A 13,762-nucleotide genomic window follows, 5' to 3' on the forward strand; every position below is an offset into this window, starting at 1 on the left:
GGCATCAGCTTCGTGTTGGATGTTGTATAATTAGCCAGTCCATGGAAAGCCACTCAGAATCTTTAGCTTCTAATAGTATGGGGTATAGTAAGGGTAGTGCACAGAACCTGACAAGACAAAGGTTTTTGAAGGAACCCATGCCTGTAAGGAGGTAACAAGTAAGCCCTCAAGAACTGTTTTACTGTTTTGTGCAGTCCCAGCTGGCCTAAGTTTCTCCAAGGCCTTTTGAGTGGAGATGTACTGTAACTAATGTATCCTACGCATGACTTAGCAACATGAAAGGGAACAGGGGTCTTAGGTAACTAGGGGTCTTGGTTAATTGTCCAAGGGCGACCTAACCGCTTAACTTTCTGACCTTGTTTACACCTTTTATGGTAACAAACAAAAATGTATGTTTTTGTATGGAGATGTATCATCTTGTTGCTGTCCTTAGAAAAGTGAGTGAGAGACAAGCTTAACTTGTAAACTTTGTCTGTCCTCCTTTCTTTATTGCACTTTTCCAGTTTGATTTACCAGAGTCATGTTGTTTACTGAGAAAAGGGTCTAACATTTGCCAATACATTATATCACACAGCAGTCTCTTCACAGAACGCCAAGCAGAATCTAGGAAGAGACCTTTTCACTTTGCCCCCACTCACCTGTAGAAGGTATAGGGGTTGAGGTTGGGCACCTCCAGGGAGCGGGCGTCTGGTTCGTTGGGCACCTGATGGACCAGCACCCACTCCTCATTTTCACCAATCACCGTGATCTTCAGGAAGGAAACCAGACAGGCAGCTCAGGCGGGGTTATGAAAGCCTGCAGGATGGGTGCCGGTTCACCAGCACTGCAAAGGCGTTGCATGCTCACCTGTGCCTCCACCTGCCACCTGGAGATGGAGGTTTTGCCATCGTAGCCGGGCTTGAACTGCAGAGTGACAGAGCGGGGGCCGATGTTGGATATGGCCATGTTGGTCGGCGGGCCGGGCAGCTCTGTGGGAGGAGGAAAGTGTGATTGTGAGCGCAGCCCTGATGCATATCACCCTGTCTGCTCAAGGTGCACAGCAGCATTATTGTGCCACTGCAGAGCATGCTGGGAGACAATGGCAGGCCAAGAGTAAGTAACTGTCAACTTATCAGAGGCTATGAAGTAAAACATGCAAGCAATGGCGTATAGAATCATAATGGAAGCAGATAAAGATAGAATTGGTATTTGTCCCAGGAAATAGGTAGTGGTAAGATCTCATATTTCCTTTTACATCAGCTGTAAGAAATCAAACCTGCAAGAACCAAAGAATGCACTTGCAAAGAACGTGTCTTTGCTCTGCACTCTTGCAGATGCACTTCAAGACAATCAAGGACTCAAGGAGTTCAAGCAGGAATTCCAGTTAGTGTTCCACAAGCTGTCTCTAAGTTATGTCCATTCAGTGGCCTCTCAATACTCTGCTCCATCTGTATCTAACATTCAAATTACATCAGTGCTCAGAGACTTGGTGCCAGACCTCAAGCCTGGGAGGCTGCAGTCTTGCAGATAAACATGAGGCTCCCTATTATGACTCATGCAGTACGTTAGCATTAAAGGTCCTGGGGAGCTTTATGTTGTATTCAATGTCACAAAAATACTCTTGTTTTTCTGCTGTCATTCACCACACAGAAAACTTTGATGTACAGCCGGACACAAGTTTCTGAACTCTGAATAAAACCCCCACGTTGAGCAGTGACTCTCAGATTATTGTGTTATACTGCCCTCTGGTGACTACCCCTTGTACTGCAGCAGAGTTTCCTCTATCCGGCCCTGTAATTGCATCTTTTTAATAATAATAATAATAATAATTGCTTACACTTATATAGCGCTTTTTCTGGACACTCCACTCAAAGCGCTTTACAGGTAATGGGGTCTCCCCTCCACCACCACCAATGTGCAGCATCCACCTGGATGATGCGACGGCAGCCATAGTGCGCCAGAACGCTCACCACACATCAGCTATCAGTGGGGAGGAGAGCAGAGTAATGTAGCCAATTCATAGAGGGGGATTATTAGGAGGCCATGATGGGGTAGAGGCCAGGGGGGAAATTTGGCCAGGACACCGGGGTTACACCCCTACTCTTTTCGAGAAGCGCCCTGGGATTTTTAATGACCACAGAGAGTCAGGACCTCGGTTTTACGTCTCATCCGAAGGACGGCGCCTGTTTACAGTATAGTGTCCCCGTCACTATACTGGGGCATTAGGACCCACATGGACCGCAGGGTGAGCGCCCCCTGCTGGCCCCACTAACACCTCTTCCAGCAGCAACCTTAGTTTTTCCCAGGAGGTCTCCCATCCAGGTACTGACCAGGCTCACACCTGCTTAGCTTCAGTGGGTTGCCAGTTGTGAGTTGCAGGGTGATATGGCTGCGATTTTTCACATGACAGCCCTGCCTGAACAGTACATTCTATATTCATTGCCATAATGGGAGGAGAGGGCTCTAGTTTAGGAGACACATCTCATTATCTACAAAAGAACCAAGGGCTTGTGGAGAGGGCAAACCCAAGTCACATTCACACATCACTGGTTTGAATCTTGCACATTTGTCTAGCCTATCCATCTAAACTACTTGCGCAAAGCAGTTCGCTATAGACGTGAGCCCGTCACCTAGGAGTAGGAAAGCTGCAGAGCAAAAGCAGACAGCTAAGAACACAATCAGCAGGCAGGGAGATAAAAAACAAACAAACAGCAAATGGCAGACAGCTCCTCGTAAAAAGGATGACCAATTACAGGCAGTGCAGGGGTGAGAGAGATTCACGTCCTCAGCAATTACCACTCTAATTTCTGCTGCCGGTGCTCAGACTGATGTTTGTCATGCTTGTTAACCAGAAATCCCAAAAGGAGTTTCTGAAGTGACATACATCTCCAGGCTGCCTGTCAGGAAGCACAGTGCGGTGAGCTCTGCTACCCGTTAATGAAGCAGTGCACACATCAGTCCTTTCACCTGGGCAAACTGCCCACTCCTTAGTGGAAGAATTAGGTAGGCGGTCAGCTTGCAGTGTGCCCACAGTGTATCTGCCTACTTAGCAAGGTAAATAACCCAAATCAGAAGCACCAAGATAACCTCCTGGGCGGAGCGGTGTCTCTGTGGCTAAGGATCTGTGCCTGTGGCTGGAAGGTTGCCAGTTCAAATCCCGCGGCTGGCAGAGGAATCCTACTCTGTTGGGCCTCTGAGCAAGGCCCTTAACCCCAACTGCTGTGCAATGGCTGACCCTGCGCTCTGACCCCCAGCTTCTCTCTCCCTGTCTGCGTGTCTCACGGAGAGCAAGCTGGGGTATGAAATTGTATATGGCCAATAAAGTGATCTTATCTTATCTATGTACATAACCTGCACAAGAGAGAAGCAATACGACATCAAAGGTGGCAATGTTAGCTAGGTGTTTTGTACAGGGCCAGAAGAGAAAAATCTTTCACGTACAGAAACTAATGACTGATTCTTCCCTCTTCCCTCTTAAAATGTGGTCCTCAGAAATGTTCTGTCGGGAAGGACTATGCTTAAACAGAGAGGGCCATGACGGAGAGATAAAACCGGCCAGCCTGACTGAAGCGTGTCACCTGATCACTGATCGGGGGGTTCTGTGCTGGCTGATGTTACATGGTGAGCAGCTTAAGGACACGAAGCCTGGAGGGGCTGCGATGAGGGTCCCTCTTAACGCTCCCTCTTTTTCAGCAGAGAGCGACACACTGCAGAGCCACGTCAGACGCGCTCGCCTCCCTGACGATGCAGCCCCCCATGGTGCCCCTGAGGCCGGTCGGGGGCCAGGACGGAGCGGGAGGATGGGCTGGGCAGCGGAAGGGCCGGAGGGGGGGGCAGCACTCACCTGGGGGGACACCGGAGGAGATGGTGGATGATGACAGCTGGCCCTGGCCTTTGGAGGTCATGGCAGCCACCTCGATGGTGTAGGTGGTGAGGGCAGTGAGGCCCGTCACCCGGTACTCCAGGGTGACGTTGGGCAGGTAGTGGGTGACCCGCGTGTTGGTGCGATTGTACTCCTCCCAGGAGATGCGGTACCCTACGGGCGAAAGACAAGGCATGTTCTATGACTTCTAATAGGTTATTCTAAATCGAGCTGAGCTCCCTCCTAAGCACTGTCAACATAAAGCATACAAACTATTAAATTAAACCAACACTGCTATTCCTTTATAGTACACTGTATATATATCCTAAGCAGCATATAAACGTAAATATCTAAATACATAATAATAATAATAATAATAATAATAATAATTGCTTACACTTATATAGCGCTTTTCTGGACACTCCACTCAAAGCGCTTTACAGGTAATGGGGTCTCCCCTCCACCACCACCAATGTGCAGCATCCACCTGGATGATGCGACAGCAGCCATAGTGCGCCAGAACGCTCACCACACATCAGCTATTAGTGGGGAGGAGAGCAGAGAGTAATGAAGCCAATTCATAGATGGGGATTATTAGGAGGCCATGATTGGTTAAGGCCAATGGGAAATTTGGCCAGGACGCCGGGGTTACACCCCTACTCTTTTCGAGAAACGCCCTGGGATTTTTAATGACCACAGAGAGTCAGGACCTCGGTTTTACGTCTCATCCGAAGGACGGCACCTGTTTACAGTATAGTGTCCCCATCACTATACTGGGGCATTAGGAACCACGTGGACCACAGGGTGAGCACCCCCTGCTGGCCCCACTAACACCTCTTCCAGCAGCAACCTTAGTTTTTCCCAGGAGGTCTCCCATCAAGGTACTGACCAGGCTCACACCTGCTTAGCTTCAGTGGGTTGCCAGTTGTGAGTTGCAGGGTGACATGGCTCCTGATAATATAAGTATATTATGTTGCACCTCTTTAAAGTAACTATGATGGCTGCAATAATGTGCATATTTATAAAATTCCATAGTGGGAGTCCGAAAGGCGTTGCGACGTTGAGGGATGGTAATTGTATTTGGTGGAATGAGGTCACCAGACCACTTCCTGCTGGACGAGCACCAGTGCAAACCCCCCCCCACAAGCATGGTCTGTTCTGAGTTCAGAACCACCAGAACAACGCGGACTGGGCCGCACGTCCAGCCCGCCCTGTGGTCTGCAGCTCCTCTCACTCGCGTTGGCTTTACGGACGGGAGGTCAACTTTGAAGTGGGACCCAGAGCAGCGTGTGGGCGTGCTGGACCAGCGGGTGACAGAAGAGGCGCCAGCCCCCCCGTGAGACCTAGAGGGCGGAAGACTCTGTGGTGGCCCAGGACCCTGGAGGGGCGGAGCTCTGGGCTGTCTAGGGAGAGGGATCGGGACTGGATCCCAGCAGTGGCAGGGAGAGCTTGGCCTCAGTACCTGTCAGGATGCCGTTCTTCTCGTTGGGCTCCCTCCAGCTCACTTTCAGAGACGTGTCCAGGATCTCAGTGAAACTCAGGTGACCCACAGCACCGGGAACTGGAGACACAAAAGAGCAGGTTCTTCACAGGAAGATAGGATAGGAACACATCTGAAATACGTCTCTTTACGCTGTTGCAGTCAGAGCAGAATATTTATTTTGCACCTCCAAAAATATTTTATTTTCCATATCTCACACGTCACATGCCTTTAGATTTAGAATGAAATGGGATTTTTTTTAGAATCTCACCCTTTAACAGTACAAAAGCACAGAAAAAGGATGGAGTTGCAAATGTTTTCAATTACTCAAGGTTTTGTACTAAAATCCAACGGGATGAGTTTTTCCTTTCAAGTCAACTATGTTGACTATATTTAACTAGGTAAATGCAGTACCTTTTACTTTGAAGTGGGCAGCTAGCCTACAGGGAGAAGGGAGACCAAATGTTTCTTTTAGCAAACCCACACTAAATAAAATTAAAGAAGATAATGAGCATTGATTTGCTGATTATGACTTGGGCTGACTCTTTCAAGCCCAGTTTGAGCTGTGGGAGACTCACTGTCCTCGTGTGTGCGCAGGGCGTGGGAGGCACTGCGAGGGCCGTCTCCGGGCGTGGTGAAGCACAGGACTGAGCTGAAATACTCGGTGAACTTCTTCAGGCCTGTGATGTACCCCACATGGACATTGTCCTGGAAGTTGGGCCTCACAGTTACCACGGTAACCTCCTCCTCCTTGCCTGGTTCCCATGCCAACAGCTAAGGGTCGGGTAGCGGGAGGTAAATGGAGTTAAAAAACCACAAGAGGGGTTGAGAAACCTTTGGGATGCTATCGAGTCTCAACTTCCCAATTCTGACAGCAGAAATCAGCTGAAATCTGACCACCCAGCAAGTTCCTTTCTCCCATGGTAACCACGGTCTTGTCAATCTAGACAATTTCCCCATTATTTTACTGTTATTTCTTGTTTGGCAACCAAAAACAGCTCTACTCCATCTTTCAGTACCACTCAAATATAGTTTTTGCACAAGTTATAATTATTCAAATCAAAGGCAAATTTGACTGAGACTGAAAAACAAACACTATTCCTTTAGGACGTGTCTGTAGTGAAACATAATTTTAAGACAAGCGAAATAACTCAGCATTTACTGAGAATACTGTAATTGCAAACATATTGGAAATGTAAGTTAACATACTGAATTGGCAATTAAGCATTTAGTTAATTACTCCCCTGGCAACAGTGCTGTTTTTCTTCCTTGCAGAAACTTTGTGAAAGAATGATTTATTGGCACCAGGAGGCAGAGAATGTGAAAGGCATGCAGAGAGCCTGGAGCTCTGTAGCTTGTTCCATACTGCCGTGAGGATATTTCCTCAGCAGTCAAACTGTGAGGCAGTGGATTTTAATGTCCCTGAAACTGGTACATTTTAAATTACCAGTGGGACCAGGCTAGGACATCAGCTCTAACTGGAAGTGGAAAGTGGAGCCACTCTGGCCGAAATATCTCGCACTGCTTTAACAAATCTCACCGTATAACATTTACAGTACCATAGACAGAGTTCAAGATTGTTACTTATCTTTATAAAGCTGATAGCATATAGGTGTTGTGCAAAATCCCAGACTTGCTTTGACACAATACAATGCTTTTAAAGTTCTGGAGTACTGCTGTGTAAAATTCAGCAGACGTTAAGAGAAATGGGGAAAGAAATCATTTCTGTGAGACGCAAATGACATGCAGCACTAGGGGGAGCTGGGCCTGGCACTGAGGGGAAGGGAGGTGTGAAATCGGGGAGCAGCACCCACCTTGTAGCCCTGGTTGATGCCATTGATGAACTGTGGGCTCGGGGGGGTCCAGGTGAAGCGGACAGTGGTGGAGTTCACAGCCTCAGCCTGGACATTACCGGGAGGGACCGTCGGCACTGCCAACACGAGGGCAAAGACGATGTTCATGGCTTGTTTTTTTAAGGACACTATCCAATCCCTTTCTGTTCGGTCCCAACCCAATGTGTACTCCTTCCCAACTTGGGATGTGAGTCACCCTCAGGAACAGGAGCAGGCCCTGTCTGATTAACGCGCTGATCGCTGCTTTGATTTCACTGATCAGTACAGGCCCAGGCAAGTGAACAACCACAACTGCCTTCCCCTGCGCTGGGCGGATTCTCCGCGTGATGGACTGCTTGCTGCTGATAACCTCAGACACACACCTATAGGGCAAAGCTCAGCGCTGTCCTGCAATATTGTGCCACCCGTCCTGAAAACTACTGGTAATATTGTTACGTTAAATCAAGCTATTATCTCAATAGCTTACACTCCATGTTCCTGATTAATGGAAAGGGGAAACATTTTAAGTGAAGTAAAAACATTATTGAAAGAATGGGAAGGGGCTGATATACTGTAAGTTCTGCAATCCAGTGTTTTCTAATTGTGGCAATTCTAAGAGAGATAACACCCGTCACAGATCCCTGTAAGCAGGAGATGAGGAGTCTGGATTTGGAGTGAGATATGAAACCACAAGCTGGATTATGAAGCTATCACATGGAAACAGTGCAGGTATTCACAGGCATCCCTACAGGGTGATGAGGTCCACAGATTGGAAGAAGACTTGATAAGGAATGAAGTCTTCGAACTGGTGGACAGAAGGAAGAGATAGTGTCGAGGGGGGTGGCACACGGGATTTCTGAAACGTGTACAGAAAGGGCAGGAAAGGGGCATTACCTCCCTGCAGAGTCCACTCGGTCACCGTGTGGCTGTACACGCCCAGCCCGGCCCCGTTGTAGGCGGCCACCTCGATCTCGTAGTTGGTCCAGATGATGAGGTCCTCCAGCAGGAGGTTCGTCACGTCGGGGTTGGTGATGTTTTTAAACTGGTACTCCACTGGCAGCCCCGCCAGGCAGTACCTGTGGGGAAAGGAGTGGAGACAGAGGCCGGCGTCGTTAGACCCCCGACACAGGACAGGAGACCATTTCTAGATAATGGTTCACTCCATGGTGAAAGGTGAAAAAAAGAAACACAAACGTTTTGGCTACGGAACAACACACTGTATTACTTTCCTTACATTTCTAGATAATGACACTTTAATCCCTTTTATTACTTGGTTTCCCTTGGGGAAGCCTGTTATTGAAACTGGCTTTAAATTAAAATGCGGAAACACAGATGCAGAGCAACAATAAGGAGCAGTCGTTCTGAAAGGGAAGGAGTGCAAGGAAAGAAGCATCCTGAGAGCTAAAGTGAGATCAGCTTGACACTCTTTTGGAGTGTGAGCATCTGCCGGTGGGTCTCAGCAGTGCTCCCTAAGACTGTGCTCCTGGTGGACACAATCAAAAACCCCACAAGGCCAAACACCAGTTCTCCGCCCCCCCCACGCCCACCCTCTCCATACCGGATGATGTAGCCCCGCAAGATGCCGTTCTGGTGGGTCTCCGGAGGAGGCTGCCACTGGATCATGATGGACTGGTTGGTGCGCCCACTGGCGATGACGTTCTGTGGGGGGGCGCTGGGGGGCTCCTCTGGGAGAGACAGCCTGCAGAGAGAGCGAGACAGAGAGAGAGGGGATGGAAGTGTGGTCCTGTAATACCATTCTCTTCATTAGCGCTGAAGGAGGTGGGGTGACCAGGGAGTTGACAGGGATCGCACCCAGGACAGATCAGTTCTGCATTCACGCCACCCCCAGTCCCTGATATTCACGCTCCCACACCTTTTAATTACAGCCAGACACTGAAAAGATGACAGAGGGACAGAGATTTTAGCAAGCGTAGGCCTCTTACTTCCATTAAAGAAGTCAGGAATTCAGAAATTGTAAGGAAATTATTTAAAACTTGTTGAAAAAATAATGAAACATTTACAATTATTTTCACATATTATTCACACATTTATGGCTATGTATGATATATTTGGAGCAGCTGGGAGTTCTCCCAGTTCTCACTGTCTCATCTTACAGTTCTGAAGCCCTGAAACTGCACACAGGGGAGAAAAAGGAGGAGCAGGCACCTCCGACCTGCTTGCTTTCAATCCACCTGTCCTTCAACATCGTCCTGATCACAGTGCGTCTCTCCCTGACTGCATTGCCAGCCTGCAGGGGGCGCTGTGTCCTCAAGAGCTCAGGGAACACTGGTTAACGCAACCCGGCACGCCAGTCCTGGGTACAATCATATACTGTAATGAATTACATGACTCAGACTCGAACCCGTGACACTTGCATCACAGAGCACCGAACACCACTTGGACGAGCACCACTCCAAAGGCCCCTAAAATTATTGCTTTATTTCGGATTCTTCTGGAAATGAACATTTTAAAGGCGTTTAGTGCTCCTTTGTGTTGAGGAGGTAGAGACTGTAGCAGCGTCAGAGAAACCGCCTTTTAAATCAGGACCATTTCCAGAATGGACTTGAAATCTACCATCTCAAATTAATTGAACTGTGAAGATTGAGCTTTCCTTCATGACCAACGAACTTGATTTGCTGTGGCATTTTGGTACAAGATCTGTGACAAATTGTCCCCAAACACAGCAAAACAAGTTCAAAGGAAACAGTAGAAAATTAATTCTTTGACATTGTCACTGAGGAATCTGTGACTGGCTGTAAAGACATCAGAATAATTTTTTGTACTGAACTCATGTTGATGTAAAGCCATTGCTGGCAGCAGAGTATTTTATTAGGGATTTGAGTCCATTTGTAGATGACTCACTCAGAATAAAATCAAGCCTTTATTTTCTACCTGAGGTGACTCACTCTTGAAGACAGTGTTGAAACAGAAAGTCACTATAAACTGAATCTGCTCTGTGTATCACAGCAGAGTTCTGCAAGTATAGATAAGCATTGGACAAATGAACTGAGACGGTCAGCTTAAATAAGATCCTAAATAAGAAATAAAATGATTGGATGCCCCCCTAAATATAACAATGCAGAGATTCCAGCAGATTCTTGCTGGAAAAGGATTTAACAGATTTATCTGGAAATAGTATTAAAAGCAGGGAAAATGAGGGAACGGAACTGCTTGACATATTTCAAAATTACTCATACTGCAGTGGGAACAGAGACTTGTGAAATACTGTAGCTGTGTCTTCTCTATTTTCGGGGTCTTAATTACAGAAATGAGAAAAGGCTGCAGAAGGAGAATGTGACAATTTTCTCTTTATTAATACTGAGTTTCTGTCTGAGTACTCTTTGCGGTATGTGCCATTTTCACTCCTTGGTTTTGAATTTGAGTTATCATAAGGAAGCAAAAACAGAGTAGATGATTCATTTTTGTTCAGTAACAAAAAACTGCAACAGGTTAGTCTCTTTAGACCTCTCGTCTTTGGAAGTCATTTCCTGTCCAGAAGGTGGCAGTCTTGAGTAGTGACAGTGGTGCAATGCAACAGAGGGCTTCCAGCTCACCGGTCTGTTTCCTTGCTGAACTGCCCTTTCCCCACGTCGTTGACGGCACAGATCCGGAATTGATAAGAGCGTGCAGGGATGAGCCCGCCTACTGTGACCATGTTGGACTCGGGTTCGATGTTCGCCAGCAGTACCGTCCAGGGTGCGTCTAGAAAAGACAGACCAGAGGAATTATGGAGCATGCTTGGTGTAAAACAACTACAGTTCAACATCCCCATGCCACCAGTTTTTCTGACTTCTAACTTCCTCCATTCACCCTCTAAACCATTCCTCTTTGGTACTTGTAAAGTTCTAGCCTGCTCCCCATAGTGTTCAATGCCACTTCTCCTCCATTCTCAGTATCAGCATCCCCTGTCTCCTCCCAGTTTCTTAAGCCACGCCCCTCATCCAATCAAGAGTTCTCATCCTGTCCCCGCCCCCATGCATGGTCTCTGTTCCTGAGCCCCGCCCACCTTCAGACACTCACTGTTCTCAGACACCTCCAGGATGTAGCGGATCAGCGGGCTGTTCCCGTCAAAGGGTTTGGCCCAGGTCAGGTTGATGGCTCTCTTCTCTATCAAGCTCAGTGTCGCTACGGGGTTTTCCGGAGCGTGAGGAAGCTGCCTATGAGAGAGAGTGGATGTGGGAGAGAAGGTGGAAGAGAGAGGGGACTCAGAAACCTTCCAGAGTACTGTGGCGCAGGCAGCGAGCCTCAGAGAGAGTGAAGGAAGCAGGGATACTAACAGGATGGCAAGAGACGTAGTGAGAGTGGAAGGAGAACTAGCAGCAGGTGGGCTGGACAGAGAGGGAGGGCGAGGCTGACCTGACGCGGAGGTGGGCGCTGCGCGAGTCGTTGCCCCCCACGGAGGTGACGTGGCAGGTGTAGGTGCCGATGTCCCCCGACCAGGTCTGGGAGATGTGAAGGGTACCGTCGGGGTCCATGCGGATGCGGGGGACAGAGTCGGGGTTGATGACGGAGCTTCCTTTCTCCCAAGTGTACCTGCAAGCACACACACACTGCCGTCACCAGCACACACAGAGCCCACAGGGGATTGACGGATGGCTCTCGAACTACTACTGCAGCTGTCGCTAATGAAATACCGTCTCCAATGTCAGGGAATACTGCTGCAACAATATTTATTGAATCAGTAATAAAATGGACTTTTAATTATTTCCAGTCATAGATGAAAAGAATTCAAATAGAGATCATGCCAGCTGCCCTTTTCCTTCATCAAACAGCAGGGATGCATTCCTCTACACTGACTGGGAAGATGGCAGATTTAACAGAGTGCTGGCACAGATCAGTTCAAGCAGACCTTCGCTGCTGACAGAGAAGTTTTTAGTAGGCTCCAGTCAATCTATGCAACCTCACACGGGAAAGAGTTAAAACTTTTGGGGCTGTACCGCCCCTGACAGTCATTAGACTTCCCAGGGTGCTAATGTTTTTGATACCGGATGTCAACACCTCTGTCCGCACCTGCTCCGTGTGCATCCCTGCATTCCTGGTGTGCCTGACAGTACCTGACAGTAACACTTGGATCGTGAGTCACACCGCAAGTCAAGATGGCTTTGGTCCCCTTGATGACACTCTGGTCCTGGGGAGGGCTTGTAATCCGGGTTCGGGCTGAAAAAGCAAACAGGGAGGGAAGTGGGAACATCCTGGACAATTGAACCAAACTGTCTCATCTGGGCACTGACAAACACACACAGAACCTGTATGAAGAAAGTACAGCTTTGCAAAAAAAGCTTTGGAAACACAAACTGTAGTCGGCTCTACTTTTATTTATTCAATAAAGATGAATTAATCGACGGAAAACATTTTTTTAATTTTGAAGAGGCAGTTGTTATCTCGGATCACAATACCTACCCAATTGGGAATTATCAATTGTTTAGGTCTCCTGGATTTGAACTTGCATTGCAGACGAACTGTTCTGACACACCCACTTATTGAGAGCTTGGGCAAGCCTGGTCAACGTTAAAGTCAGTGATTCTGATTGAAAATAGCATCATCTGTACCGCAACATACATTTTGTGATTCAAAGACGTAATGGTGACCTCAGTACAGGAAGGAGAAAATGACATCACTTGTCTCCAAAGGTAAAATCAACTTTTATGAGTGGCCTTATCAAAAATAAAACCTAGATAGGGCAATGATGCCAGCAGTACTAATTAGGGTGGAAGAGCCACTTCACTGTATCCCGTTTCTTATGGATCTAAAAACAGTGCTAATCCTGAAAAGGTAAATGTGATGATAGCATTGAAACTTGCTCAGGGAGGTCCCACCAGATTCACTAAATACATCCTCTGACAATAACGTACTCTGGGTTTAGTTGTGACTATACCTTTCTGAGACATTTGAATCTGAGCATCTAAGACTGTTCTTTTTTCATAAGTAGGCATGTCATCTGTTTCTCAACTTTCTCCGTTCTGCCAGAATGTTTGGGAGCCTTTGGAACGCTCAAAGTGAGCAAGGCATTCTTGCGTTCCTCTTGCAGGTCCGCGTTTCAGGAATCAAAAATGGAGGAGAAAACATCCTGCTGGGGGCGCTAATGAGCGTGGGTGGGCTCTAACCCTTCCTGACCGGCTTTCCCCTCCCCCTCTTACCCCAGACGACGAGCTCGGCGGACGCTTCGTCGATGCCTCGGGAGTTGCTGGCCATGCAGGTGTAGGTGCCGGCGTCCGAGATGTGGGAGGGGCTGATGAGCAGGCTGCCGGACTCCAGCAGTGTGAACCGTGGAAGCTGGACCGAGCCGCTGGCCAGGATACGCTCTCCTGCACGGGAGGAGGGAAGAACAGTTACTTCCAAAGCTCTATCACCCTGCAGCTCCCAGCTGGCAGCCCACTGAATCTCAGCAGGTACGAGCCTGGCCTGTCCCTGAATGGGAGACCTCCTGGGAAAGCTTGGGTTGCTCCTGGAAGAGGTGTTAGTGGGGCCAGTAGGGGGCGCTCACCCTGCGGTCTGTATGGGTCCTAATGTCCCATTATAGTCATGGGGACACTATACAGTAAAAAAAGGCACCATCCTTGGATGAGAGACAAAATTGAGGTGCTGACTCTTCATGGTCATTAAAAATTC

General features: G+C 48.1%; 1 protein-coding gene across 6 annotated transcripts in view; it reads right to left on the minus strand.

Annotated features, from left to right (window-relative positions):
- sdk2b (sidekick cell adhesion molecule 2b) overlaps positions 1-13,762 on the minus strand; it is a 228,598-nt gene that overhangs the window by 38,601 nt on the left and 176,235 nt on the right. For all 6 annotated transcript variants that reach the window (XM_088599880.1, XM_088599881.1, XM_088599879.1 and 3 more), the window contains 13 exons: positions 13,291-13,458; positions 12,208-12,310; positions 11,510-11,686; positions 11,174-11,310; positions 10,708-10,855; positions 8,712-8,852; positions 8,048-8,229; positions 7,136-7,251; positions 5,900-6,095; positions 5,304-5,402; positions 3,824-4,015; positions 847-968; positions 639-748 (listed from right to left, as the gene is read on the minus strand). In XM_088599880.1, coding sequence (XP_088456006.1) covers positions 639-748; positions 847-968; positions 3,824-4,015; positions 5,304-5,402; positions 5,900-6,095; positions 7,136-7,251; positions 8,048-8,229; positions 8,712-8,852; positions 10,708-10,855; positions 11,174-11,310; positions 11,510-11,686; positions 12,208-12,310; positions 13,291-13,458 — 1,891 coding nt within the window. The remainder of the gene's footprint in view (positions 1-638; positions 749-846; positions 969-3,823; positions 4,016-5,303; positions 5,403-5,899; positions 6,096-7,135; positions 7,252-8,047; positions 8,230-8,711; positions 8,853-10,707; positions 10,856-11,173; positions 11,311-11,509; positions 11,687-12,207; positions 12,311-13,290; positions 13,459-13,762) is intronic.

This window comes from Lepisosteus platostomus, chromosome 11 (genome assembly GCF_059453375.1).
Source record: "Lepisosteus platostomus isolate fLepPlt1 chromosome 11, fLepPlt1.hap1, whole genome shotgun sequence".
NCBI classification, from domain to species: Eukaryota; Metazoa; Chordata; class Actinopteri; order Semionotiformes; family Lepisosteidae; genus Lepisosteus; species Lepisosteus platostomus.